Source organism: Tamandua tetradactyla, chromosome 16 (genome assembly GCF_023851605.1).
Source record: "Tamandua tetradactyla isolate mTamTet1 chromosome 16, mTamTet1.pri, whole genome shotgun sequence".
NCBI classification, from domain to species: Eukaryota; Metazoa; Chordata; class Mammalia; order Pilosa; family Myrmecophagidae; genus Tamandua; species Tamandua tetradactyla.
In genome coordinates this window covers 55,421,604-55,440,980 of record NC_135342.1, presented here as the reverse complement: position 1 = coordinate 55,440,980, position 19,377 = coordinate 55,421,604, and the positions used below count along the sequence as shown (strand labels likewise).

At 35.9% G+C, this 19,377-nt stretch overlaps 1 protein-coding gene across 1 annotated transcript in view; it reads left to right on the top strand.

Moving 5' to 3' along the window:
• CDH8 (cadherin 8) overlaps positions 1 to 19,377 on the top strand; it is a 347,818-nt gene that overhangs the window by 104,677 nt on the left and 223,764 nt on the right. The window contains exon 2 of the mRNA XM_077132617.1: positions 4,664 to 4,958. Within this exon, the coding sequence (XP_076988732.1) occupies positions 4,664 to 4,958 (295 nt within the window). The remainder of the gene's footprint in view (positions 1 to 4,663; positions 4,959 to 19,377) is intronic.

Here is a 19,377-nt window from a genome sequence, read left to right as displayed (position 1 = left end):
AGAAGAATTAATCTTCTACATTCTCGTTTGTTCTAAGACTATCTTAGGGTCATGGGGATCCTGTGTGAGAGGATGGGAAAGTAGTTTGAATATATATTTTTTTCTCACGATAAATATGCATAAGCTATGAGAGGGAGGGCTGTAGGTAGTATTGAAGGCCCAGACTATTACGCTGATCCTGAGAACACTGATATCTGAGTTATAAAAAAATTGCATCTATCAATGCCCCCATTATCTACCAATTATCCATCCATATATCCAATAATTCCTTATTCTTCTTTTCATTAACCCACCCATTTACTGTGTCTTAGTTCCTATGTTGGATGCTAAAATTGAACACATACTTGTGGCAGCTCAAGGGCTTTGCATTTATAGTTGATAGGAATTTAGATCTTTGCATTTAACTTTTCTAAATTCCTTTGTACCTTTCTTTAAATCATTGTTTTGAAAATCAAATGAGAAAATGCTCTTTCCTTTGTTTACAGTCACTTCACTCCACAAATATTTACTGCAATTTCTACATGTCAGGCATTTACTAGGCAATAGGAATACAAAGAGAAAATACCAATGCTTCCTCTCATGACTTTTATATTACAAACTAGCAGTTTAATCAGGGAATGCTGTGCAAATGTTTGGAAGGTGATGAGGTTGTAATGATGCTTATATATACAATTCGGCTCATCTAAGGTAGCAGTCCTGTTAGGATCTTTGAACTAGAAGAATTAAATAGAGGGTTTAAGATCACTCTTTGTCCACCTGGTGCTCTATGCTTCTCCAAATAGGCTGACCAGATGGTGAGTGACCAGATGATTTAGGATTCATCTGTTTGTACATCATTTATTCAGATCATTGGTGCTGACTGAACTTTGGAACTATAATTGAGACAACTTTGTGAACTGGTGTCTTAACTTTCTCTCCTAACTCATATTTCTTCCCTTTGTTTCCATGGCCTTTGCTTATATGCATACACCAACCACTTCAATCTTATTAGAAGGAAACTATGGTCATGTTGGACACTTGACTGAATCCTTTTGATTTATGGACTCTCACTGCTTTTTTGTTCAATTCCAAGCTCTATATCTTGGTTTCGAAACTCTGCACAATCTGGCTTCTCCCATCCTTTCTATCTTCATTTCTTGCCACTTCTCTTGTCAATTCCAAACTTTCTCCAGATTAAATCATTTCTGTTTTCTCTAGCAGTGAGTTTATTAATTCAGCCAGGCACAGTACTTCCTCATTTCCTCTTTGGGATCTGAAGGTTTAACCATTACCTGTTTGAGGAGACCTTTTTGTCCTTCTACACCAACCTTTCAGGGTTAACTAAAATTTTTCTATGTTCCCATCGCCCTCTGTACTTCCCTTGGCATAACTCTTAAAATGCTTTTGTATTCTTGAAATTGACTCTTAGCCTTGTGCTGTTATGACCACCACTAGCTGATGTGCATTTTCAGGATAAGTTCCATAAAATTTATGACACTCTTCTCATTGGCAAAATGGAGAAATTGTCACCTATATTGTGAGAATTACATTGGATTTCTACATATAATGTGTTCATGAAATAATAAGTAGGCAATAAATGACTAATAATAATAACAACTATACTTCCCCTAAATTTTTTATTTACTTGTGTTTATCTCCCACTAAACTATGCGTCTTTGCAGGAAGAGACCTGTCTCTCTTGTTCAGTGCTCAGCACATAGGACAGTGCATGGAAGAGCAGGGGTGGCTCTGCATATGTTTATTACATAACTGGATGAGGTATTTTTGTGCTACAACCAACCCAAAGAGTTTCATCACCCTAGGACAATTTGCATGTGGTCCTTACACTACAGAAGCAGCCCTGGGAGAAATAGTCCTCCCACATCCAGATGACGCACAATTGTGTGAATATTCAGCACATTTTGGATATTATCTTGAGCTACACAATCTCACAGATATGCCACAGGGTGGGGTAACTTAACAGGGAGTTGCAGTTGCACTCAAGTGAATTGAGCATGCTATGATAGACTTACGTGAAGACCAATGTAGAAAGCAGCAGCTGGCAACCATGCACCCAAATCCTTCTTAGTTCTAGATGTAGAATTTTATGTGCATTTGCTATCTTTACATTATCATTCTTGCACACCCACAAGACTTATCTTTGTAATTTTGAATTGCTTACCCACAAGAGCTATGCAAAAGTATTTGTGCATGTGTGATACAATTTAGAAGATAAAATGAATGATTATGGGAACATAATAGTCTGTGTTTCAAAATTATCATTAGCATTTGGACCAGGGGTCTGGACTTCACTGGTGTTGGCTAAAAATGAATTTCCCAAGGAGAGGGGAAGCATGTAGTGTTTACTAAGTTGTTTTCATAGTGCTATTGCTTTCTTCAAATGGAACTATCTTCAAATGGAGCTTTGGAAATTTGTTTGGACTGAAACTGGGCTTGTCACAGTGTTTTCAAATAGTTGTATATGGTTGAATAGAGTATGAGATAAAAATAGTTTTAATTATCGCACACTTACAACAGCCACTTCAATTTTCTAATATTTTTGAAATCTATGGTTTTAGATATTAAATCCACTCTGCTGGGTAGATATCTGATCCCCATGTTGTGGACCAAATAACTGAAGCTCAAACAATGCATTAATTTCCCAATTCACATAGTTAGAGAGACTTGAACATTAGCTTGTTTTATACTCTTTCAAAAATACATGATTGGGTACAAGGGTATTTCAGTGGTTGAACGCTCACCTGCAACGTGGGAGACCCGGGTTCGATTACGGGTCCACGCACTTCCCAAACAAAGAAGCTAACAAAAACAAACAGAAATTCAACAAATGATGCTGCATTAATGGGATGCTCGCATGGAAAAAAGAATGAAATGTGACCTCGCCATACATGATACAAAAAGAACACAGAAAACAAAAAACACATGATTGCTCATCTTTCTATCTCATGTATTGTTAAGCACAAGGGGACATGAACATCCAAATTAAGATTAAAACAAAATTTACTAACTTTAAAAAACAAAAATTGTTGAAAAATCAAAGGAAATGTTGCATAAGTTTTAGGATAAAAACAAATAATAATAAAATCAATTTGGATGACCTATTTTGTAATTAACAAAAATACTGTGGTCAAAAGTCACAAGTAACAATATCTTCTCAGTCTCAGAAATGCCTTGTATGTGAATGGAAGTCTCTGTGAATGATGTATCATTCAAATTTTCTTTTTTAATAAAAATGCTAATAGAAATGTTAAAATGCACATAAATTAAAATATCATAAATTAGGATTAATATCACATTAATGAATTATAATCCCACATTCATTAAGATAAAGTGGCATTTCAATATTTGTTCCTGTTAATAAATTTAACACAATAAAAGAAAGGGATACATTTTGAGATTCAATAAATATTTGATGCAATCTTATACTTTAACATTTTTTAAATACTCAAAAATAAAGTAGGAGATCTACATTCATTTGGATTCTTTGTTGCTACTTTATCTTTTTTTTTTTTTTGCAATCCTTTCTTTTCATTTATTGAAGCACTAAATACAATTTGAATTGACAGAAAAAAGTGAAAGAGCCTGTTCTGAATAAAAGGGATCCCAAGAGAACTCAATGTCTTTTGAATTTCTAGGAGCTTCTTTCCGTAAGACAGTTTCTTTTTTTCTCTTATTTTTTTTAAGGAATAAGTATTTGAATCCTCTTACTGAAACTGAAGCAACAGGAGCTATATTGGCATTTAAGAAACTGAGCTGAAATGAAAATATGCACATTTAAGGAGTATTTTGCAGCTTTAATCCACTGGATTGCTAAAAATGCAAACTAAAGAATATGTATCTTGTTACTTTAAAAAAAAACAGGAGTCATCATAATATAAAGGAAAAGCACCATATATCAGGACACTTGTCACTCTCTTGAGAGTCAACTGTGAGAACTTTGAAGTCAATGATTCTGTTTCCCTACAATTTACCAAAATGTTCAAGCAGATTACCGGTTTGGTAAATAAATATTTGTGGCCATGACTCTAATGTGTCAAAATTGTCACTTTTCAGAAGGTTTTCACTGTTGGTAAACGTGCTCATATTGACTGCCCTCAGTCTCCTTCTCTGTAAAATGGAAATATTTTTCCTGGCCCTGAAGAGTCAAAATCAAAGGGAAAGATCAAACCTTATTCAAACTTAAGGTTTTAATATAAGATCAGATTATTAGAATTAATCTATTTATATGAACATAGGAGACAGATTTGTGTTGAATTCTGTACTTTCCATATTTGGTTACATGAATTGTAAATTTTAGTGTGGTTATTATGTGCTTTGTTCAACTTCAGATTTCTCACGTGTCATGTGAAATATTGTAACACATTGAGTTTTTTCTATAAAAATGAGAGAATTATTACATGAGAAGTGATTCACAAAGTTCTTGACATGCAAATAGTCATCCATAGAAGGTAGCTAATAATAATCACTTCAAATATATTTATCAATTGTTTAAGAAGAGTATATATAATACAGTTACATAAACTCTTTTTTATAGCCACTGTTAACAGAAATTGATGAAGTTACAATTAATGTAAAAGGAAAGGTTAATATTCAATGAGGAGGAAGCTAAAATATATCATTGCAAGATTGTCTTATCACTAACTAATGCCACTTTTCATTTTAGCTACACACAGACCTGGATCCAGGAAGCAAAAAAATCAAGTATATCCTATCAGGCGATGGAGCTGGGACAATCTTTCAAATAAATGATGTAACAGGAGATATCCATGCTATAAAAAGACTTGACCGAGAGGAGAAGGCTGAGTACACCCTAACAGCCCAGGCAGTGGATTGGGAGACAAACAAACCTCTTGAGCCTCCTTCTGAATTTATTATTAAAGTTCAAGATATAAACGACAACGCACCAGAATTTCTTAATGGACCCTATCATGCTACAGTGCCAGAGATGTCCATTTTGGGTATGTATGCATCCAATTTCACAGACCTGTGAAGGGGCATCTTTAAAATAGCTCCTGGCATCAAGAATGGCATGCTACTGAATAAAAGATATTTATTACTGTCTTATCTCAAATTTGTATGGCCAAATCCCTTTTTTTGGCCTAAGTTTCACAGCTCAATAACGTTCATCCTCTAGTAATAGGAATTGACAGAAGAGTTTTATTACAATATTTCTCCTTATGCAAAAATGCTTAAATAGACTAAATTTGTATTCCTCTCATATCATCATAGTTCGAGTATTGTTACTGAGGCGGATTTATCAAGATTTGTTTCAACATGCCGGGATAATCCTTCTGATATTTGCTTGATGTTTAATTATTTGTTTGTGTCTATTCACATGCAGATGCAGCACATAGAAGAAAAGAGAAAAGCGTAGGTCTGTAGTCAGCCAGATACTGAATTGAGCTGGTGGGGAGAGTCTAGAGTGGATGAAACAATCACAGTTACCAAAGAGACTTCAGTTTTGTGGCCACTTAACCTTAACTGACCTTTTCTAGGAGCATCACTGACCCACTCTCACTTTTTCTGAGCCATTGAATCACCCATTACATTTTACAAAAAAAGAAAAAAAATAGAAATAACTTTTTCTTTGAGCCAGTGAAACATCCATTATACATTGCAGAGCAAGTTTATATATCAGAATCTGTTTTTTCATCTTTGTGTTCCTTTTGGGATCTGCTAATATGCCCCAAACCCTGGGCTTAATACAAGAAGCTTCTCACCCCAGACTTCTGTATTTAGAGGTATTTTAGATCTCTTCCTCGTTTGAAAAAGTAGTAGGTAGGAACCATATTTCAAAATATAAGATCACATATATGTTTATAATATGTGCCCTATTTTGTTGAAAATTCACTGTAAGTTAACTTCTAAGGATATATAGCATGCGGCAAGGTCACATAAATTAGAACCAGGTGAATATGAGAAAACAAAGGAAGCAGACAGGTGGGGATGTAACATAAAGATTGGGATACGTTGAATGTAGACATGTGCATTCATCATGCCAAGCCCCAAAATTTGGCACTAAACCAAGAACTGTATTTACAGGGTCAGGAAAATTACAAATATTTACAGATATGAAGACCAGAATGAAATATCTGGATATGCAGTGTCCTCAACAACATCTTTACTGTGGATAAAATACAAGCGAAATATTAAGTGTGGTTTTCAAAGCTAAATTTGGTGTTCATTTTCACGTTCATTACATAGCGTCTTTACCTTTCCAATGTGGTCTTGACATGTTGACCTATTTTAGTAAGTCATTGTGAAGTGTTCACGTGTGTGTGTAGGTATGATATACCTGTTGAGAACAACTTGGAATATAACTTTCAAATAAAGGAAAACATTGATAAAATAGGTGCCTCATTTTGTAAGTATATCATGCTCCTTGATTTTTCCTTTATTTCTGTGAAAGCATTATCCTGGTTCTCCTTCTCAATTTTTGTTCTGCTCCTTTGATGCTAGAATGAGTTTCTCTTAATATTGCTGGTCTAGTTTGCTAGCTGCCGGCATGCAATATACCAGAAATGGAATGGCTTTTAAAAGGGGAAATTTAATGAGTTGCTAGTTTACAGTTCTAAGGCCGAGAAAATGTCCCAATTAAAACAAGTCTATAGAAATGTCCAATCTGAGGCATCGGTCCAGGGAAAGATACCTTGGTTCAAGAAGGCCGATGAAGTTCAAGGCTTCTCTCTCAAGTGAGAAGGCACATGGCGAACACAGTCAGGTCTTCTCTCTCAGCAGGAAGGGCACATGGAGGACACAGCGTTATCTGCTAGCTTTCTCTCTTGGCTTCCAATTTCATGAAGCTCCCCGGGAAGCATTTTCCTTCTTCATCTCCAAAGGTCTCTGGCTGGTGGACTCTGCTTCGTGGTGCTGCAGCATTCTCTGCTCTCTCTGAATCTCCCATTCTCCAAAACGTTTCCTCTTTTATAGAACTCCAGAAAACCAAAGAAGACCCACCCAGATGGGTGGAGACATGTGTTCACCTAATCCAGTTTAACAACCACTCTTGACTAAATCACATCATCTGGGGAGATGATCTGATTACAGTTTCAAACATACAGTATTGAATAGGGATTATTCTACCTTTATGAAGTGGGATTTTTATTAAAACATGGCTTTTCTAGAGGACATACATCCTTTTAAACCAGCACAATTGCTTTGTTTCTCACAGTTTTATTCTCTTTCACTCCCTCCTCTTAACCATCCTCCTCCTTCTCATTCTCCATTTCCTCCTATTCCTTCTCTTCCTCCCTCCATTCCCCCCTTCTTCTCTCATTCCTTCCATTGTCTTCCTTGGTCAAACCATAGTTTCAGCTGTTTGCTTAGTATGAGTGTTTTAAATTCATATCCTCAGCCCAAGCTCTCTGCTTAATATGGTAATCCACAATCCCAGCTGCCTCATGAACATTTTCACATAGATGTCCTGAATACAGCTCAAATGCCACACTCAAAACTCAACGTTAATTTTGCTTATGGAGTTTCTTTTTGCTTTATGCTTTTCATGATTTTATCTATGTTACAAAATACCCTAAAATCCCATGTTCAAAATGGAAGAAACGTCATTGAATTACTTTTCCTCCTTAAAGCCTCAACAGCCTCTTGCCCGTTTAATCACTAATTGTAGTCATTCCTAACTTTGCAATGGAATCTTAACACATCATCTTTGTTTTATTACTACTCTCCAAGATCAGCTCTTAATACCTCCCAATGGATTATCTCAGTAACCTTATAAATAATATACTTAATTCTATCCTTGTTAATTCTTAACTGATCTATGAATTTATGTCTGAGAAAATTTTTCTATACATTCTATAAGAATTCATTTTTCATTGAATGAGTCTCAAGCTCCTTAGCCTGGGGGACTGTTCATAGCCTGGTTTCCCTTGATCTCTTCTTTCTTATCTCCATAAAACTTTGGTAGATATACCCATCGCACTAGAAAACCAGAATTTAGTTCAGATCTTTATATCTTACCCATGTATTTCTCCTTCTCAGACTCCATTTTATCTCTTGTGCAGGGGATTTTATTTTTACTTTTTTCCTGCTTATCAAAACCCAATTGCTTCTGTATGGCTGGCTGGAATGACACTATTCTAAGGAAACTTCTATGACTTTCTAACAGCAAGTTAGCTGTATACAACTACGAGCATGATAAAAACAACAAACAACTTCAATGTTTGTACTTTGCAGATCTTTACATAGGAACAGGAACTGAATCATCATATTTTTCCATTTTCTTGTATTCTTTTCTGTTCAACTCACTGGGGGCAGCAAATTTGCCTAATTCATCTTTGCATCAGATTAGAGCAAGGTAGTTTTAAGAAATCCATAACATCTACAATACATACAACACATTTTAAGTTTAATTTCTAACAAAAGATGAACAGAGAGACTGTTTCTCCTCATTATTATGATTTTTGCATCTTAATGGCCAAGTCTTTATCTGTTTATTGTAAGTGTGTCAGAAGTTCCCACTTCTTGGCATATGAGTCATATGCCCAATAAATACCTTGAAAAAATGTTCAAGAACTTCTGCAAACTTCACGACCATCGTCAGCTAAGGAAAAGCTTTTGCAGATATCATTAGCTATGTAATGAAATGCATATGTCTGTAAATATATATGTATATATTTTTTCTCTATCTAAAAAATGTCCTATGATAAGAGAGTAAAGACTAAAAGAAATAATCCTCCCTCACATATAAACAGTTATTTCATAAAAAATGAAAACCCCAGACAATGTGCTGAATTGAAATTAAGTTGAAGTAAGAGACCATGTTTAGAATTCTGGCTCTATCCCTTATGATCTGGGTGGCTTTGAGGTTCAGGGAGTTTCAATCATCGCCCATTTTCCTTAGCTACCATGTGAGGATAACAATTTCCACCCTGCTTTCATTATGTGAGAACTGCATGATAAAACACAAGGTAAGGGTATGCCATAATGTAAATAAGTGTTCAATAATTGATGTTGCTGTGGTTTTTAAAATGATTTTTATTAAATCTATTTCCCACCTTACCTTTGGGCCTTCCTTATGTATCGATTTTATGCATTGGGTGTCTGGTTTCTCTTTGACTCCAGCCTCTCTGATTAAAGGAAGCAGAAGCAGCTGCACTATTTTATTGTCAAGTGTGAATTATTCCCTTCATTTCTCATGAAGGTGAATATCAGGAGGAAGGTCAGCTGCTATCTCCTTTCCCTCTCCATTACCACAGTTCTCTTTCAGCCTGTCTCTTCCCTCCCCTCCTTCCTCCTTTCATTTTTCTTCCTTTGCTACTGCAGAAATACCAGCACCTGCACCTGTACACCCTGAGGAATGCCAGCAAGAACGGGGGATTTCATTGTGCAGAGAGTGAAAACTAAATTCTAATTGAGAAATTTAGCAATACTAAATTAAAATGAATGTGATGTTCAAGAACTGTCTGCCAGTTGACAAGCTGTCAAGACAAAACACACATATATATTTGCCCAAATGGCAGCCAAATTATTTTAGAAATATCTTATTTGGAAGCTGGAGACACGGCTCTTTTATATTCTACTGTGAATTTCTGAACTTGATGAGAATTCACTTTTATAGCAAAACTGTATAAAGAGTGGCGTGCAGGCTTGTCTGAGTTTGACTGTGGATCCCAAACCAGCATTGTCAAAGTTCGTTTCTCAATGGAAATTTACCTTCATTTATTAAGTTCCAAAAATTTTAAATACATAGTTCATATGTCAAAGTGCATTGGGGATGGGGAAGGGGAGTTTTAACCCAAATTTGGGTTTGGGTAAAATGAACAAATTTATTTGACTTTGAAATAGATTCTCAAGTTATCTGGCCCCAAATATGCTTTCTACTTGGACAAGTGGCATAACTCAGTTAAGTCTCACTTTCCTTATCTATATACTGTGCACAATAATCCCTATCTAAAATATGGTTGGAAAAATTCAGTGAGTATATATGAAATGCTCACTTGGCCTAGCATTGAGTTGGTTCCCAATAAATGCAGTTTCTTTCCAGCCTTCCCTCTCTGTGTTACTTCTGCTAGCATGATTCCACAAAGTGTCCATATGATGTAAATGCCTTGGTCCATGAAAAATGACTCCACAAGACTTAATTTTGTTTCACAAATGCATGTATTGGAATTAGCTCTATTTTATTCAAAATAATTTATTAATGAGGGTGGGGGTAAAAGGTTGAAAAAGCCATGTAGTCCCAAGTTGAGGTGCTTTGTTGCTTTGTTGGTACATGGTTATATAAAATATGACTAGAGATTTTCTCTGAGGATTCAAGGCTCCTCTAATGATGATCAATATGCATCGAAAAAAATCACAATATTTCAAAAACTGTGTTAAATGCTTCTAATATCCACCACCATCTTATGATATTAATGCTAATATTGACCTCCCTACTACTCATTACTTTTAATCATAAAAATGGAGAAAATCCAAAGCCAAGCATTAAGTGGAAAAGCTAGAAAGTAAGTCTAAGCATCTGCTTGTAGCTCCCAGGGGCTTAAATTGTATGCTCTACTGATCTTTGATAATATCTTTAGAGACTTTTGTTTATGTGAGTGCTGTAATTCTGTTGCATATTTATATTAGCTAATGTTTCTTTCAAGGTGGCAGAGCTCTTGAGGTCAAAATAGTTTGCAAATTAAATTGAATAACTAAGAGAGAGTTGGAGAAGAAGTCTGGGTGAAGAATTACACAACTTTCAAGAGAGTAATATAAGTATTTTAAAAATATAGGAACACTGTGCTGCATAGAAATTCAGGTAACAATAAAAAATTAACTATGAGCCATGTGATGATGACAGTAACTGAAGTGCCATTAATAGATCGAGGCTAAAGAGAGTAACTGGAATTGACTCTGGGTTTCCTGGTGATAAATTCAAAAGAAGAATGCACACTCCAGCAAAAAATAATATTAACTGAAATAGCAGATAAAAATTGTATATCAAGGGAAGACTTATTGGTAATATATATATGTGTGTATATATATATATACATTTGCCCCTCCCATAAAATGCAGGATTGCCATATACCATACCATTACCAATACCTTGCATCTGTGTAGAACATTTATTACAATGGATGACAGCACATTTTTATAATTGTACTGTTAAATAGAAGCATGTGATTTAGCTTAGGGTTCACTGTTTGTGTACTGTAGCTCCATGGACTTTAAAAAAAAGTATTCTGTTACCATGTATACAACCTACATTTCCCCTTTAATCACTTTCAGATACATATTTCAGTGCTGTTAACTTCATTCGCAATGCTGTGCTACCTTCACCACGATCCTTTACTAAAACATTCCCATCATTCCAAATAGGAGCCCTATTCATTTTAAGCCATAAATTCCCATATCCCTACCCCATTCCCTGATGAGCCTGCTTTCCGAAGGTCTATCCCTGAAGCAATTATGGAGGCCAGTTAAAAATGTGACAAATGAACTTACTCTCAGTGAACAATGTCAGCCAGAAGAAAAATGTTAGAATCTTAAACATTTCAGTCATTTTCTTTCTGAAAAGCATGTGGCTCTGCATTATTTCATTCCCTTACTTTCTGTTAATAATCAGTCTTATGTTTTTTTTCTTCGTAAATGTGTCTTTTTATGGAAAACACCCTCAATTCCTCTTTCGTAGGCAGGCCTTTGTAAATTATACTCTCTTTTGTATTCTTTTTTATTTTTAACTCAGAAAAATTTCAGTCTTAGAGAGAGGCTACAAACATAATCTAACCAGTTTCTTTGAGCCATTGGAAAATAAGTTGCTGCATAATACTCCATCATCTCTAGATATCTCAGTAGTTCCAACCCCCGTAGGTGTTCTTCTATAAAAACACAATATGACCAACACGTTAAGAAATGAGCATTGGTAGTACCCTTGCTTTTGAATCCAAAGACTTCAGTCAAATATCCCCAATTATACCAGGAATTTTCCCTTACTATGGTAAAAGGGTCAAGCATATGACCATGCTTTCATTATTGGTTATGCTCCTTCAGAATCCTGTACTCTGAGACATTTCTTCCATCTCTGCTTCACCATCAGGATCTTTACCCTTGAAGATTATAGACTATTTTATAGTATTCCTTAGGTAGGATTTGTCTGATACATCCTAGAATTAGATTCAGAATGTACATTTTTGGCAACACTGTCACAGATAATATTTAACTATGTTGCATCAGGCAGTACAAGATTTTGATTTACTCCTCTTGTGTGACAGTAAATTTGATCACTTGATTAAGGTGATGTTTGCCATGCTTCTCCACTAGAATGTTACTCTTTTTTCTCATTGAGCTTAATACTTTGTAGACAGATATATAAAACCTGTGTACATATCTTTTTCCTCATTAAACTTACTACCCAGTAATTTTAACAACTAATGAAGTTTCATGGCTGAATTAATTCTATACCAGCTGCCAAATGATGATTTTCTTATTTCCATCATTCCATCTATATTTATTAGTTTTCATTCTCCTACCAGGACAAATTTTTTTATTTCTATTTATTTAGTTATATATTTATTTATATTATTTTGGACTTTTAGATCCTATTTTGGTTGACAGTTTATAAGTTATCTTCATTAATTATCTAGAGATCCAAATTATCTTAGAATTGGCCATGAAATGCCCTTGGAGTTGCTTTTGATACACTCCCATCAGTCTTTGGATAGAGTCTTACTTTCTGGCACAATAAAGTATTATGGGCTTATTTTGCATTGTCCCTGTCCCAGTCCTGCAATCAGCCGTTTGTCTAAAGAGACCTGGTTCACTTCAAAAGGAGTGGCATTTAGAATCCCAAGTTTGGGCATTGGTTACGTTCATTATTATTAAGGTTGTACTGTTTCTAGACTTATCAATGAGAATAGCACAAAGCCTAGAAATGTTTGCATACATGGAATGTACATACACAGACAAACATGCACACATATGGTTCTCTCTCACTTTCTCTCTCTCTTTCTATCTATCTAATCTATCTATGTATTTAAAAAAAATGAGTTCAATCCTGTGTTTCAAATTCTGAAGTAGCACAACAAGATCCATACTTTTTTTATCTTTCACCAGCAGTAAGAAACCTGAGTCTCTTTATCCTTAATATATTTATTAAATGGATCATCTCCTCCCCATCCTGTGCAACTCCTATCTCCTTTGCTTCTTCTACCCACCCTTTGATTGTTCCAAAATATGTTTTATCTGCTGTTCCGCTTTTCTTCCACCCTCCTGCCCTGGCATGCACTCCTACTTTCTCAACTATATCTAATGGCTTTGGATTGAGCTGTTCAAGCTGCAGTGGGAAATGTTATACTACTTTCCAGTTTTATCCTCCTATATGTCACAATTGTTTCTCTTCTAATGAAATTTTATTGGTATATATAGTATATTCACATACGATATAATCATCCGAATTGTACATTCTGTGGTTCACAATATCATCATAGAGCTGTGCATTCATCACAATCAATTTTTGAACACTTTCATTACTCCAGAAAAAAATAGAAATAAGAATAAAATTAAAAGTAATGGTGTAAAAGAATACCCAAGTCATCCCATACATTTCTTCTCCCTCTATTATTTATTTATTTTTGTCTTCTTTTTCTTGCTTATCTTTCCATACACTGGATAAAGGGAGTGTCAATCACAAGGTTTTCATAATCACGTGGTCACATCTTAAAAGCTCTATAGTTCTTCAATCATATACAAAAACCAAGGCTATTGGATTACAGTTTCAGGTATTTCCTTCAGCTACTCCAATATACCAAAAACTGAAAATGAATATCTCTATTCTATATAAGAATAATCTCTAGAACGACCTCTCAATTCTATTTAAAATCTCTTAAAATCTCTCAACCGCTGAACTTTCTTTTGTTTCATTTCTCTTCTCCCTTCTGGTCAAGAAGGATTTCTCACCCCCAAGATGCCAGGGCCAGGCTCATCCTCTGGAATCATGTCCCATGTTATCAAGGAGATTTATACTCCTTGGAGTCATTTCCTATATGGGGGGAAAGCACTGAGTTCACCTGTGGAGTTGTCATAGAGAGCGAGGCCACATCTGAGCAATATAAGAGGGTTCCTGGAGGTAACTTTTAAGCACAATCATAAGTATGCTTAGCTTCTTCTTTGTAGGAATAGGTTTCTTAAGGGAAAATCCCAAGTGGAGAAGTTTAATATTTCCACCTTTTCCCCATTCCCTCAAGTAGACTTTGCAAATACTTTTTAATCTCTGGCCCAGATTACTCTGGGATGTATCAGGACCTCACACCAACTGTTCGAACCATAGGATCTCACTCTTTATTCAAGGTTGCATGTAATTATGTGTTCAAATAAGTTGACCATGCAAGTTAGATTAGATAGTATGCTACCAAAAATATAAATTTTGCATCAACTAAACACCTCTACCTTTGGTACAATTGTTTTTTTATTTTGTTATGAATCTATAACAACACTTTCCACTTTATGTATTCCAAAAAGGTTTATTGCAAAGGGGTTATATTTATTTTATAAACCTTAGGGGGTGCAAGGATAGTTCAGTGGTAGAATTTTCACCTGCCATGTGGGAAACCCGGGTTCAATTCCTGGCCTTCTCAAACAAGCAAGCAAACAGACAAATGAAAAGCCAAACAAAAAAATTCAACAAACGGTGCCACAATAAGGGAATAGTTACATGGAAAAAGAATGAAATGTGACCCCGCCATACAGAAACAAGAAACAAAAAACCTTCTATTACATTTCCACTGCATTTCATATTCAAATTGCTAAAGATTTAATATGTCATAATTTGATAAATTCATAATATACACCTCTTTTGGAGACTCCGACACTTCAGAAAAAAAAATTTAAGTATCTTTCAGCTGTAGAATTTTTCTCTGCATAAGCTTTAGAAGCACACAACTAATGAGAGTGAATTATTGATTCTATGCAAGGCCACACATCCAGCTGAATAATGAAATTGCAAATTATTTTGACTACCTCTTACATGGGGTAGCTAGCTATTCATGTCATTAACCAGTGCATACTTTAGTCCCCAAATAAAGAAGACTCCTAAAGTAACAGTTAAAGCAATTCATTTTCACATTCTTTTTTTATTATTAAAGAAATAGTGCATCTCACAGAAGCCTTAAAGATCAAAGAATGTTCATACTGAGAAGCTGTCTTAAACCACATACTTCTTTATTATAATTTAGAGGCCATGGCTTCCTTACTCTCTCTTGAATAGATTTTGAAAGGATGCAGCATCGTATCTCTTATTATTTTTTTTTATCTTGTTCTTTTCATGGGCAGGCATGCAAAAATCCAAATCGAACCTGGGTCTCCAGCATGGCAGGTGAGAACTCTGCCACTGAGCCACCACGGTCCACCCCATATCTCTTATTTTTAAAGGGGACAATACAAAGTGAGAAAGGGAGAAAAATAACTTGATGGATTTGATTATATTTTTTGTATTATTTGATTCAGAAAGAGAAACCGAATTGAAGTTCTTTAAGAAAACATGAAGTACTGTAAGAAAACATGGTGGAAAATCATGAGGATTGAAATAAATGCTCTCAAAAGAAATCCAGCTGTTCTACCTGCTTTGAATGCCTCTAACACATGTGATTCCAAACTCTAAAATAGTGTTAGGATTGTGTGATTTCTATTCTGAATAAATAAGCTAAATCTCTGATAGAAATATGTACACAGCTGGTATAATAACCAAGACTTATATTGTATCTTATGATGATGGCAAATCAATAGTTCTAATTTGTGGATTTTTGCAGCTCCCAAAGATTTCCCTCTGTGGTCTATTGCTTAGAGATTACTAGAGTTTATAAATGGGAAAGTGGGTGACAGTTAACTGTGAGCAGTGCAAAATGCATTAGCTCTCCAAGAAGCATGCGTTATTTCTATCCTGTGGTCAAGAACAAGCTTGGAGAGCAGTACAATGATGGTAACTAAACAAGGTTCATTTAAATATCTTCTATAATGGCTGAGGTCCTTTGCACAAAATCTTGCTTTAATGCTTGCTGTTTTGTATGCCCTAAATTATGAGTATATATTTTTTAATACATTAAATGATAATAATACAGTTAACCAATTAGTACATGTTGTCAATGAGTTGCTGACTCTTTTACTTACCAACTTATACCCCTAACATCTTTAAGATTGTTTGGTCCAAACCTTCACCCATGAAATATGCATAAGACAGAATGTAAGCTTCATAGCAATGTTTAATTTCTTAAATTTGATAACTGTACTTAAGATGGTATATGGAACTATTCACTATCAAGGAACATGATATATACAGGCTACTCTCTAATATTTTGAAAATAGATTATATGTAAACAGATATATGATTATAGATAGAAAATTAAATAATTGGTCCATCATAGCTACAAGTGAAGAGGCAACATTAGTTATAGGTCTCTATTTGTGCCTTTAAACCAGGTTATGCCATCTGTGTGCCAGTTAATCAATGTTTTTTAGTTATTCACAGCAGTAGTGAATACTGAAGTTCTGTTCCCTTCCCTTTTATTTACTTTTTTTTGCCTCTGCATGTGTCTTTGGAATTACTTTAAACACAGTTTGATTATCCTGGTGGTGTCTATGTTCTTCAGAAATTTGACTTCTACTTCTTCACAATTTGGCTTTTTCTATTTCCTCTTTGAAAATTGCAGCCCACTTCCCTATTCCAGAGAAAATTCTTATGGCCAACTCTTCATCCAGACCTATCCTGAGCAGTTCTGAGGAAAATAAGACTTCTAGTGCTTTGTATTCAAAAGTTTTCTAATACTTGAAATACTGAAAAATATTTTCAAATGAGTAAGCGTACACTTATCATAAAGAAAATCAAAACATTGAAGTAAAATGTTTTATAGATGAAAACTTGCAAAGCGAACGTGGGATCCTACCTATACAATTCTATGTTACTGTTATATTTCTTGTCTCTTTACCCTCTAATGAGGATTAATATTTTAGAAACCATGTGTTTATTGATTCCAGAGGCAAAAGGGCAAATCTTTGAGTTATTCAAGCCATTGTATGTGTCCAGAGGTCTATGAATTAGCATCAGCACACACGCTATTGTGAGATATTTTTTGCATAGTAATTCTGAGAAATCATCATTTAGAAGGGGTTGGGAAGTAAAAGCACCTAGAGTTCAGCTTTTACCCACATTCGCTTATCAGAGAAATGAACCAGATGCATTTTAAGACAACTCCAAAACATGCATTTGTGAAATTCTGAAGCCTTAGCCGGAAATGAATAATGGTCACCTTTGTGAGTATATTTTTGTTCTGTGACTTGCACTTCCCCAAAACTTTCCTTTTGGAAACTTTTAGGGTAAACACGAGTCCATAGAGAGAAAGTGGAAAAGACGATATTTGTATCTGTTAAAATAACTTTTAAAAAATGATACGTATATAGCTCTATGGAGGAAAGATCTCCACTTGGAGGTTGTATTCCTATTGTAATAGCCCTCACTCCATGAGTCAGGGCACCAGTGCGGTGATTCTGCCAGTTGCTGAGTGCGTTCATTCCAATTATGCATTCTGGAACTCCGGAAATAACCAAAAAATGTGACCAGAGACCCACTGCCCCCACTGTAAGATGGACTTGAGCTAAAATTCCATCCATTACTTGATCTCCATAAGCTTCTCTACTCTGACTGGTGGACTGGAGTGACATTTTGAGGCTCTTGGAATTAGTGTCACTTCTGAGCCAGTGGCTAATAATCCCCCAAATATCTGATCATTTCCTCTTCCCCAATGCACAGTTACCCTGGTAAAAGGCCATTGGTCTCCTTGGAGAAGGCTTGGAGGAAGATTAACAGTATAAATTTGTGGCAGTGTAACAGGGTCTTTCCCAAAGGATACCTGGCCTTGCCCTCATTCAAGGGGCTCCGGGTCTGTAAACTATCTCAAGTCTGAGTATTGATTAAGGGACCGTGATTCTCTATATTTGTAATTCAAGTTAGACTTCTGTTCACTTGACCTAGAATTCTTCTACTTATACAGCTTAAACAAGAATTTCGTAGACTGCCCATCTATTTTACTTCTAGGTGGTCCATGATCTACTAGCCAATACCATAGGTCTCTATTATTTTGATTGCTACTTAAGTCTGCTGTCCATTATGGTAGCCACACCCACCTTATACATGGCAATTAACTGTTACCACATGGCTTCTACCAACTCAGGATCTGATCATCCCCAATGTGTTTAAGGATTCCAACTCAGTGACAGCACTTCCTGTTGTAATATCTGATTTACAGAGAAGGGCAACTGCAGAGCTATTCAGTGATGGTGGAGCTAGTCTCAAAAATGTATTCCTCAAAGTCCTGGTAGCAGGTGTCGTCTGAACATTCCTGGGGTGTGTGAGCAGTTCCTGCATGATAAATCTACTCTAACATTCCACTCTCTCTAAGCCTTTGGATCCCCTCATCTACATTATACTAAGGCAGTTCTGGCATTTAGACGTCATGTAATATCAGCTACCTTTTGATCCATCTTTCGGCCAACCACCTAAATGAACTGTTAATGCTCTTGCTAACCTCCCCACCTAGAACTTTGAATGCAGAATCTCTAATTAATGAGCCCATATCAACAAATTCGGTTTGACCCAACTTTATATTCCTTCCCCCATTATCCCACAATCTTAATATTCATTCCCACACACATTTTCTGGATCTCTGTCTATATAAATTAGTAAACTCGTGCAGTTCTTTTGGAGTAGAACATATGTCCTTGGGGGTCTCATTTTCTATCTCACCTTTCAGGGCTTGTGGGGACTATTAGTCTAATTTTAGGTCTGGAAGAAAACAGAAGTAGTGGAGGTGGGTCATGAAAAGAATTAGAAGAGTCTTTCAAGCCAATTATTTCAGAGCATTCTGTTGCCATTTCAATTGATGAAACAAGACTAATCACTCCAGACAGGGGAATGAAGCTGTTTCCCCAGAGGAGGTGGTTATAGGTATAGCAGGCATTGAAGGTTTAATCTCTTCAGGTGGAGGTGGAATGGCAGACTCTTTGGGGTGAATTGGAGACCTGGGAAGCTCTTTCCTCAGGGCAAGCTGGAAGCCGGGCAGCTATCTCCTCAAGGCAGGCTGGAGATTGGGTGGCTGTTTCTTTAGGCTGTGTGGAAGTGAGGTAGCTGTATCCTCAGGACCGACTATTACAGATCTACCTACCAATGCCTCCACAGAATGTAGGGTTCCCATGTCCCCACTGTCATCAGTTTCAACCCGTATTTCCCCATCCCAAGCTTCAGGATCCCATTCTTTTCCAATCAGAGCCCTTATTTTGACAGCAGATACCATGAAAGTTTGAGAACTTAGTTTACATTGTCAATCAGCTACTGGCACAATGAGACTCTAGGTCTGGTTTCAGAGATCTAATGTCTGCGACCACAAAAAATAAAAT